Consider the following 11,044-nt stretch of genomic DNA (forward strand, 5'->3'; position numbering starts at 1 on the left):
ATCCTAAACCCTGTTATGCGGCCAACACAGGGGGCCCACATTCCTGATGCTCCAGACGCAAAACACCCCTGCTCCCAGAATGCCCCGTTCCCGCTGAAGCACCACGTTCCCCGTAAAATCCAAACCCCATGATGTTGCCAAGTCGCTTTGATATAGGCTCAGCGTTCCACTCTGCTTTATCTAGCAGATAAAGCAGTACAGGAAAAAACATTTTTAAAGGCAAATGGGAATTTAGGGAAGAGATCTCTTTTTTTTCCTTGCGTGATTGCTCAGGATATCCGTGACCCTGGTTAACTATTCTCCCTAAAGACCTATCCCGTATTTTCTACACATCTTCACAACCTCACAGAACCTAAATATTCCCCTGCAGATAGCGCATGCTGCCAAAAATCTGCGCCGAAGTACCGCATCGCCCCAAACTGGCCCTGTGAGTTCCAGATCTCATGAGCAGACAACTGGAACTGGAACCTGTGTGCTCCCCAACCCTTAGTCTAGAAAGAATTACAGCCAAGCGTGGAAACAAAACACATCAGAAAATTAACTTCTGCATTCTCCCAGGGTTCCCACGGCGATACAGTATCAACAAGAAGCTGTTTAATTTATTGTTTAAACCACTCATCTGAAACATCGACTCAACCCCCAGATCCGAGCCTGTCTTCATAATAGTTGGGTCTCATAATTAAGGTCACCTGCCTGCACCAGCCGATCAGGTCCACTTGTGGGTCTCCTTGAGGAGCCACTGGGGGTCTCATAATTGTTCCCCAACCCCTGCCAAATCCTTCTTCCTCTGCAATGTATCTGAAATCCCATACACTCTCCTTGTCCCCTCTCTCCGGCCCCGCAGGCCCCACCTGGCACTCGGGGGCCAGCAGCAACTCTTGCCTGCCCGCGTCTGGCTGGCCGGGCTGACACCCTCCCTCTTCCGCTCACCTCCGGCCCCAAAGCGAGCCAGCAGGGTTCCCACACTGGCTCCACCAGCAACCTGGGCAGGCCTCTAAGCAACACCCAAATTAGAAGCCCGTGTCCAGGAGCAGAAGCCAAGATCAAACGAGGCCGCGCTTTTCAAAGAGATCCCACAGACGAGCCTACATTGCCCGATTGTTATGTTCTGGAGGAGACAGAAAAGAGACACCAAGGGAACTGACTCCAGCCCTATTACAGGGTGACTCAGGGACCCATCCGGCAATTTCCAACGGTCCCACCCAGGAACTAATTGGCACATGGGGCAGGCAGTGACCTTTGATCTTTCCAGACAGGCGTGTGGCTGACTGCAGAGCATCGAAAAGCAAACCAGACGACTCAGATAACCCCAAAGACGAGGTCTTAACTGCGCCTCTCGGGAGCCACAGCCTGCTGAGGAAAGCGCCAAGCAGCCCTGGTCTTGAACTTGAAGAAGCCCAGGCCTGCTCCCAGCAAAAATGCTGAGGGAAGCAGGGCCGTGTGTGCCCCTCCCACTCCCCTGGCCTGGGTGGGGAGCATGCCCCCAGCTCACAGCATCCCATCCAACCGGAGCCCACAAACCCACAAAGAGTTGCCCGGGCCCTGCCCGAATACGCCCCAACACGCCAGGCGGGCCCCTGGCAGGTCGCTGCGATGCTCCAGGCGGCCCAGCGGGAGCCCGACGGCCACTCACCGGAAACAGACACCTCCATGAGCGCCTCCAGTGGCCGGTTGTTGTCCAGGTCGCGGCTGAGCTGCAGCTCGCCCGTGGCAGAGTCCAGCAGCAGCAGCTGCAGCTCGTTGCCCTGCAGGAAGGTGTAGTTGAGGCTGTCCGAGAGGTCAGGGTCGTGGGCCGGGATGCGGCCAATCACGCCGGTGGGGAAGCTGTTGGACTTATTGGTGACGTAGTTGTTGAAGAGGATCTGGAAGTCTGGCAGCACTGGTGGGTTGTCGTTCTGGTCCAGGAGGCAGATGTGCACTGTGGCCCGGCTCACCAGCGGGGCCGACGTGGCCTGCACCACCAGCACGTACTCCCGCCGGACCTCAAAGTCCAGCTCGACCAGGGCACGCAGGTCCCCGCTCAGCAGGTCCAGCTGGAAGACCTCGGGCACATTGCCTTCCACGATCTGATACATGATCTGGGCGTTGGGCCCTTCGTCGGGGTCATTGGCACGAATCCTCGCCACCACGGACCCCACCGGGCTGTTCTCCTCCACAAACAGCTCCAGTTCATCCCTCTCAAACACTGGGGGGTTGTCATTAATGTCTAAGACGGTCACCTGGATGTCCACCGAGGCACTAAGGGGTGCTGGGCTACCCCGATCCACAGCCAGAGCCCGAAGGTTGTACACGGCCACATTCTCCCGGTCCAACCGGCGCTGGGTGCGGATTACGCCAGACGTGGGCTCAATGTAGAAATCCCCGTCGCCATCATCCCCTCCCTGGAAGGTGTACAGCAGGCGGCCATTGGGGCCTGAGTCCCGATCCGTGGCAGAGACCTGGAGAACGCTGGTTGATGGGGGAGCATCCTCAAAGACGGAACCCTGGTAGAAATCCCGCAGAAACCGGGGAGCATTATCATTGGCATCGAGGATGAGAATCTCCAGGGAGGTGGTGTCTGATTTCTGAGGGATGCCATTGTCCCGAGCTGTGATGCCCAGCGTGTAGGCAGCCTGGTCCTCATAGTCCAGCTCGGTCATGGTGTAGATGGTGCCAGTGTCTGGGTCAATTCGGAACTGGGGCACGGGGTCCTCCAGCACATAGGTGATGCGTGCATTCTCACCTGTGTCCTCGTCAGTGGCGCTGATGGTGGCAATGGAGGTGCCCACAGGCCGGTCTTCGCTGACGCTCACGGTATAGTGGGAGCTCTGGAAGACCGGCCGGTGGGTGTTGGCGTCGGTGACGTTGATGAAGACCTGTGCGGTGTGCGAACGCGTGCCATCTGACGCGGTCACCGCCAGCACGTACTGCCGCTCCTGCTTGTAGTCCAGCGGCAGCGCCAGGGTGATGAGGCCGCCGCCGCTCTGGCTGCTGAGGGCGAAGCGGTTCCGGGTATTGCCGCCGGTGAGCTGGTAGGTGATCACGCTGTTGGCATCCCGGTCGCGGGCCCGCAGGGTCAGCACGCTGCTCCCCACCGCCGCGTCCTCGTTCAGACGCAGCTCGTACACGGGCTGCGTGAACATGGGGTCGTTGTCGTTTACGTCCAGCACCGTGATGGACACGCTGGCCGAGGAGCTCATGGGCGGCGAGCCGTGGTCCACCGCCTCCACCCCGAAGCTGTAATGCTCCACCGCCTCGCGGTCCAGCTCCGCGCACACGGTGATCCAGCCAGAGCTGTTGTGGATCTGGAAAGGGAAATCCGAGGCCGAGGCGGGGTCCTGGAGCCCAGCACTGCCGCCTCCCACGGAGGCGGAAGCCGTGTCCACCAGGCGGTAGCGCAGACGCGCGTTCTCACCCGCATCGGCGTCCACCGCCTGAATGTGCAGCACCGAGTGGCCCAGAGGCACGTTCTCCAGCACGGCTGCCTGAAAGGGGCTGCTCACAAAGATGGGGGCGTTGTCGTTCACGTCCAGCACCTGCACCGAAACCAGCCCTGAGGAATTGATAAGCGGAGGCCGGCCCCCATCCTGTGCCTTGATGCGCAGCGTGTACTCCCGAATGGCCTCGAAGTCCAGCGGGTTGATCACATCCAGGCTCCCGCTGAGCGAATGCAGATAGAACTGCCCCTTCAGGTTCCCGCTGACGATGCTGTAGTGTATGGCCGCGTTCTGGCCCTGGTCTCCATCTGTGGCCTGCACGCGCAGCACGGGCGTGTTGACCGCCACATCCTCGGGCACCTGGACCACATAGCGCTTCTCGCTGAACTGAGGGTAGTTGTCATTCTCGTCCTCCACCACGATGTGCACTGTGGCCGTGGCACTGAGCGGGCCCGGGTTGCGGCCCTGGTCGTTGGCCTCCACCAGCAGCTGGTACGCGGCCGCCTCCTCCCGGTCCACCGCCGCCCGTGTGCGCACCACGCCCGAGCGCGCATCGATCTCGAAGACGCCGCCCGCGCCCTCCAGCAAGCGGTAGCGCATATTGGCGTTGGAGGGCGCGTCTCCGTCGGTGGCGCGGATGGTCAGCACCTCGTAGCCCACCTCGAGGTTCTCACGCACGCGCTCGCGGTACTCGGACTGCTCGAAGACCGGACTGTGGTCGTTGGTGTCGCTGACTGTGACAGTGAGGTAGGTGGCAGCTGAGCGCCGCGGCGAGCCGTGGTCCACGGCGCTCACCTTGAGCACGTGTGTGTCCTTGGTCTCGCGGTCCAGAGCGCGGGCCGTGCTCACCGCGCCCGTGTCAGCGTCGATGAGGAAGTAACCATTGGAGCGCTCGTCGAAGAGCGCCTCCATCTGGTAGCTCAGGCGCCCCGCCTCGCCCTCGTCGGGGTCGTGCGCGCGCAGCTCGATGACCGCGGTGCCCGCAGGTTCGTTCTCGGGCACCGACACCTGGTAGCTGGGCAGCGGGAACTGCGGGCTCGTGCTGCCGCCAGCGCCCCGCCGGGCCCGCCGAGCCGCCCCCGCCCGGGCCTGGGGGAGACTTGGTGGCGACGGCGACGGCGACAGCGACGGGGAGGGTGTCCCCGCAGCTGCCTCCAGCGTCAGCTCCACCCAGATGGCGCCTGCCGCGCGCCGCAGGGCACACAGCAGGCGCAGGCGGGCGGACCCACCGGGTGGCAAACAGACAGAGTGGTGTGGGCAGCGGGGGCCGGGGTGCTGCGGGCAGCTGCAGGCAGGGAACGTGGTCAGGGCCGCAAGCGCCGAATGCAGCGTGGCCCCGCCGCCGCGGGGGGCCGGGAAACAGAGCACCGCGCCAGGCCCGGGCACCGTGAGCACAGTCCGCGCGCGCAGCTCCGCGCCGGGGGCCCGTTGGCGCTGGGGCCGGGAGGCACAGCCCGGACCGTGCGCGCGCGCCCGCAGTTGGAGGCTCAGCGCCGTCTGGGCGCCGCGGGCCACCAGACGGATATGCAGCGGCAGCGGGCGCCCCCCCAGGCGCGCGCAGCCCCGGGGCCCCGCGCTCGGTCCCCGCCGACGCCCGGCCAGCCGTCCGTCCCGGCTCACGTCCAGCAGCTCCCGCAGCGCCCGGGGCGTGCGCGCGGTGTCCAGCGCGTAGGTCCAGGCGGGCCCGAGGGCGAAGGCGCGGGCCCCGCCGGGCACGCGCAGCTCCCAGGCTGCCGCTCGAAGCCCCAGCGCCTGTAGGGCGGCGGCCGCAGCCAGAAGCAGCAGCGCGGGCAGCACGGGCGGTGGCGGCGACGCCATGGCCCGGAGCCCGAGCCCGAGCCGGGCGCCCGAGCACAATCCATGCACCCGGCGCGGCTCCGCATCCACCCGGCACGGCCGGGGGGCGGCTCCCGCGCGCCTAGCCCCGGGCCCTCGGGGCGGCCCGCGCCCTGCCTCCCCGGGGACCCTGGCGGGGACACCGGGGGCCGCGCTCCCGGTCTCCCCCGCAGCTTCCACTTCGAGAACACTTTGCGAAAGTTTGCGAAGTTGGTTTCAAGATGGCTCCTCCGCGCGTCCCGGGAGGGCGCCGCGCATCAACCTGCGGTGGTGGCGGCTCCAGGCGGCTCCAGGTGGCTCCCGCGCGGGCTCGGCCGAGCGGCGTGGGAAGCGGGGCGGGCCCGGAGCGGGGCGGGGGCTGCGCTCTCGGAGCGGGCAGGGCCGCACCGCACCGCTCAGACCCCGGTGGCCGGCTGCTGCCTGGGCGGTGCGCTCGGCCCGCGCCCCCTCTGCCCGCGCTCTCCCCGCCCCCGGCCCGGCCCCGCCCCCGGCCCCGCCGCGTATTGTTCAGACCCGGGGGGAGCCGGCCTGGAGGTGAGCGCCGGGAGGATCGCTATGGAGACGCGGGGGCGCAGCAGGGGCGGGGGCTGGGGGCCGGGCCCTCTCCCCAGCGGCCTCCCCACCCAACCTCCCCAGGGGGCGGAGCCGAGGGAGCCGGGCAGGGAAAGGCAGCGCTGGGGGCCCCCGGCCGCTACCAGTGGGGCGGTGGCTCTGCTCGTCCGGGGGGCCAGGCGCGGCAGAAGTGATTCTCAGAGAACGCCGCCCCGGCCGCCGCGCGAGCTGGACCCAGGAGGGGAGAGGGACGGGTGTGGAGGTGCCGGGCAGGGGCCCGGGCACCCGCCCCCCAGGAAGAACTGCGGCGTCTGCTGGGGGCGGTTATACATTTACAGCAAAATGCCAGAGGCTGAAGTGCTTTACCCCGACAAAACTCCCCTGGACTTTGAAACCCACTAGGCAACTAGCCGGATTCCGGTCCCACTTGGTTTAAAGCGCACCTTTTAAGCGAAAAGAAATGCAGCTCGGGTTGACGCTTGGGGTTTGGAGTGGGGGCGGCGGGGGCGAGCCTGTCTCCCGCGCCTGCGACCGGCCTGAGCGTTCGCGGACGCGCCGTCCGGCCCCAGAGCCTCCTGGCTGCTCCCGGAGCGCGGCAGCCGGCAGCGCCGGCCCTGGAGGCGGCGTGGGGCGGGGAACCACCGGGGTGGGGGGATGCACTGTACGACGGCACCCTCTGCCCCGTCTGCTTCGGAACAGACTGGGGAGGGAGCTTTAGCACTGAGATACACACAGCCTCCTCCTGCGGGGAACCAGGGGGAGGGGCTTTAGAGCCAAGCGACATCCCCCTGCCCCCTGCAGGGCGTAGCCTGGCGGGGCAGAGGGAGTAGGACAGTGCGACACCTCCCCTCCTACGGAGCTTTAGGACTGTGCCACCTCCGGGTCGGGGGGGGGCGGGGCACTCGCCCTCGGTAGAGCTCCGGGTGCCAGAACCCACTCCAGCCCCTCTGCCTCTCAGTCCTGGGGGTCCGTGGGGGGCTGGGGGGCAGCCAATGGAGTCTCACCCTCTGAGAAGGCCCCTCCTGGTCCCGGAGAAGCGGTAGGAGTGGCAGATGTTGCGCACGCGTCACTAGAGCGGCCCTTTTTGACAAGGGAGGGTCGGATCGGGCCACCGCATTTCTGAGCTGAGCTCAGATGGGTGTGGGGCCCGGGTCGCAATCAATCAACAAAAACAAACGCAACCAATTTTGGTCAAAGTTGCTGGAAACAATGACTTTGGGCTGAAACCAAATATAAGCGTTTTCTTCCCATTAGGAACGATTTGAAGAGGTTATTGTTGACCTAAAAGGTAGACTTGCTTTGGAACGTTTTAGTCTGGGAGTTTCCACTGGCGAGCCCTGTAGGGAAATGTGTGTGTGCAGGGAAGGGGAGGAAGAGAAAGTCCATCCCTTAAGCGTGACCGCCCAGGACCTCCTGGGATGCCCTTCTCCTCCTGGGGAGGATCAGAGGGCAGGAGATTTAGTCAGGAAGGCAGTGAGGACCCTGCCCTCGCCTCCCAGTGGAAAGCTTCCAACCCAGCCGGGGCAAAGGGGACAGCCAGGGCACCCATGCTGGAAAACCCCCAAGTGCTTGTTTCACAACTGGACCTTAAATAGGGTGGGTTGGGTTTAAATAAACAAAAGGTTCTGTTGCGCTGCACTTGCTGGTTTTTGAAAATTCAAATGCAGTGAATGAGTTTGGGTGTGAGCATGCTTTTCCGGAATTAGACACCTGCTGGCTGCAAGGTAACACCGCAGGGACTGGCCCTGTACCACTTCCTGGTGCCAGGGAGGGGAGGGGAACACAGGGAGGGATCTCACTAACAGGATGTCCAGCCAAAGGCGGAGAGACAAACGATGGTTCTACCCACAGATAGGCAGAGGCAGGCCCGACCCCACCCTACAGTTTAGGAATGCACCAAACAGGGGAAAGAGCACAAAAGGCAAGGAGGTGATGTGACTATGGTCCCCGGAGGCGGGCTGGGGAGCGGGGAGGTCCACTTCTGCACCTGAGGGTTGGCCGAGTGTTGGCTTTATGATCTTACACTGAGCTCTTCATACATTCTTTATTCCCTTTTCCATATTCGTGTATGCTACAGTCCACAACTTTAAAGAGTGGGGTTGGGGGGAGAATTAAAAAACAGGCTGCGGCTTGTGATGTGAGTGTGGGGCGGCCCAGTTGCATCAGCAGAACAGAAATGGTGAATCTGAAATGTCTGGCGCCTTCTAGGGGTCAAGTTCCAAGTCTGCCACTAACTAGTTGTGTGAGCTTCACCAGGGCCTGACTCCTCATCTAACTGGAGATAGCAGTAGTCTAGATTCCCAGCGTCCTCGGAGGATTCGTGAGATCATCTGCACAAAGAGGCTGGCACAGGCCTGGCTCGGGGGCAGATCTACCAGGACTAACCTCTCCTGGCGTTGTTGTGTCATTGTCACCAGCATGCCATCCTGGTTGCTTCATCACGGCCTCCACGGTCGTGGTTGAAATTGTGGATTAAATGGCACGTGCACTTGTCTGTGCTTCTGGAGAGGCAGGGGCTATAGCTTTCCTCCGATGGCCCAGGGGTCTGTGCTCCATCACTGATCCGGTCCCCTAGAGTGTTCATAGAAAGTGGACTGAGGCCCAGGAGGGGAGGGCACGTGCCTGGGGCTCCAGGAAGGGGCATAGCATGTGTGCTGGCCTGTCCAGTGCCACCCGAGGGGCCGTGTTCTGCCCCTCCCCCTTGGGGGTGGCTCAAAGCAGCGGTCTTTCCTCACACTCATCGCCTCTCCGGGCCCCTCTTAGGGGGTCACACAGCGGGGGATGGTGTGAGTTCAGCAATGGCACCGCTGCCCCTGAGAGCCGCTGGCCAGAAGAGACTGCGTGTCTAATGCCGTTTTTCTGCCTGAAGTTACTGCCACGACTCCTTGGGCTCATTGAATCGTAATTGATGTTTATATTTTGCACACACCCCCGAGGCATTTCACGTGAAGTAAATGCTTTTAAAAATAAAAATAGAATTGAAAAAAAAAGACAGAAGCAATGGATCTGTAGTGTTGTATGTGTTCTAAAAAGCAGCTCAAAACCCTTTTTGCCAGGGGGCTCAAACCAGAACCCACGTGAATTCTGGAATCTGATCCTTACATGGGAAGGGCTCGGGCAGTCTTTAAACAGTGAGGAGCGGAGAGAAACACCCCATTGGTGAAAGCTGAAGAGCAAGTCTGGGCCCGGGCCCCGCTTTGCCCTTTTTTTGGAATTCAGAGGGAAAAACCTCTTGGGAACAGAGTTCCTCATGCCCCCGTCCTCTCCCCAGGGCCCCTTACCTTTGATGGGGATGGACTCGTACAAAGTTGTGGAAGTTAAAACATGGAACAAAAACAGAACATTGACTTAATCAGAATGTTAATAGAAGCAGAGGGGGAAGGGAATTTAGACCCTAATCAGGAATGTTTTATGTATTAGCACTGCCCTGAAAGACCCAGACAACAATATGACAAAAAAGAAAATTGTTTTCCTGCTTAGAGGTTGCCAGAACCTTCTAAATATAAATCCTGGGCTTTCTTTCTGGCTCCCAGGCCCTTGGACTGAGGTGTGTGGCCTCGGGGGCCCCTGAGTGAAGGCCCCTCCCAGGACCCCAACTCCCTCAGTGCTCCCTGAGAGGCTAGCACCCAACCAACCTGCAACCAGGCCCACCCCTGGACAGACCTGAGCTCCAGGAAGTTCCTGGAAGATTCTGGAAGCTGGCATGGGCAGGGCTTAGAGTCCCACTCTCCAGTCTGACTGGAAGTGCTCTGAGCACAGGGTGACGGGCACAGGTCTCGTGTCCAGTGCTGCGTCGCATCTCTGGGGAGCCTGGGGGGGAGGGAAACAAGGTGCCCCTTGCCCCTACCCTCAACCCCATGCCCACCAAGCCAGCCCAGGGCCCGCCCACAGGGCCCACCTCAGGCTGCACTGGCCTCTAGTGGCCGAGCACAGTCTCTGCCCCGCTGGAGACAAGATGCCTGCCACCCTGCCTGCACAGGTGCCCACCAAGTGCTGGGCCTGAGCCCATGGCAGCGACAGCAGGAGCCCCAAGCCTGGCATGTGCATGTGCACATCGGCAGGGCAGCCTCAGCCCTGGGCAGGCTGGGCCATGCAACCTCCTGGCCACACTGCCACGCTGGGGCTCTGCTATATATGTGGCAAACTGAGGCTCAGAGCACATGGCGCAGGGATGGGGGGCTGGAATTCAAACCCAGTCTTCTCACACCGGGTCCGGTCACTAGCCCGTGGAGAATGACCTGAGCTGGCAGACAAGGAAGGGCCAAGTGCAGTTCCCCAGCACTTGGGGGCACATTTGTCGGGGCGGGGAGCTGGGGGGCCGGCTCCCAAGGACCAAGGAAAGCCATGAGTGGCAGGAACAGAGCCAAGTAGGGTACTGCTTCCAGGCTCAGATGAGAAAGGGGATGCAGACACCGCCCGGAAGACTCAGCACTTGCCAGGGGCCACAGTGGCGGACATCCTGTTCTGTTATTATTATTGTCACCACTGTCATCGTTGTTGTTGCCTCCGCCCCCTAAGCATTATTATGAAGCCAATGTGGGAGAGGCACTGTTGTCTTACTCAATTATTTTTCTCCTTCACATACCTCCCTTCTTTTTTTTTTAAGATATATTTCACAAACCATAAAACTCACCCTTTTTAAAGTGTAAAACTCAGTGTTTTTTAGTATATTCACTATGTTGTGCAACCATCACCACTATCTAATTCCAGAACATTGTCATCACCCTGGAAGGAAACCCCGTACCCATGAGCGCTCGTCTCCATTCTCTTCCCCCTCCCCTACTGTCACCACTCATCTACCTTCTGTCTCCACGGATTTGCCTGTTCTGGACGTTTCATTGAAATGGAATCACACAATGTGTGGCCCTTGTGTCCGGCTCCTTTCACTGATTGTCCACGTTATAGCACGAATCAGGACCTCATTCATTTTTACTGCTGAGTAATATTCCACTGTGTGGATAGACCCTGGTTTGTTTATCCACTCACCGCCTGATGGATATTTGGGTTGTTCCCACTGTTGGACTGTTTTGAATAACCTCCCTTCCTTTTGAGTGGAGAAAAAAAAAAGCAAGATCTTTCTTTCTGCAAACTCCAGACAAAATCTTTTTGGAAATTATTCTTTATTTTTATATTTTGACATTGGGAACCAACCACGCTTCATCAATGGCTCACAGGGGACTTTCCTTGGGGACTTTCCTCGGTCCATGCTGGGTACAGGGAGGGGCACTGATGCTGCCCAA

At 60.9% G+C, this 11,044-nt stretch overlaps 1 protein-coding gene across 2 annotated transcripts in view; it reads right to left on the bottom strand.

The window, feature by feature from the left end:
- Positions 1 to 5,465, bottom strand: part of CELSR1 (cadherin EGF LAG seven-pass G-type receptor 1) — a 148,447-nt gene extending 142,982 nt beyond the window's left edge. The window contains exon 1 of one of the 2 annotated variants that reach the window (XM_070599889.1): positions 1,634 to 5,465. In XM_070599889.1, coding sequence (XP_070455990.1) covers positions 1,634 to 5,234 — 3,601 coding nt within the window. In that variant the 5' untranslated portion in view covers positions 5,235 to 5,465. The remainder of the gene's footprint in view (positions 1 to 1,633) is intronic. The other variant, XM_070599888.1, reaches the window with a different exon arrangement.
- Positions 5,466 to 11,044: the final 5,579 nt, after the last annotated feature.

This window comes from Equus przewalskii, chromosome 29 (genome assembly GCF_037783145.1).
Source record: "Equus przewalskii isolate Varuska chromosome 29, EquPr2, whole genome shotgun sequence".
NCBI classification, from domain to species: Eukaryota; Metazoa; Chordata; class Mammalia; order Perissodactyla; family Equidae; genus Equus; species Equus przewalskii.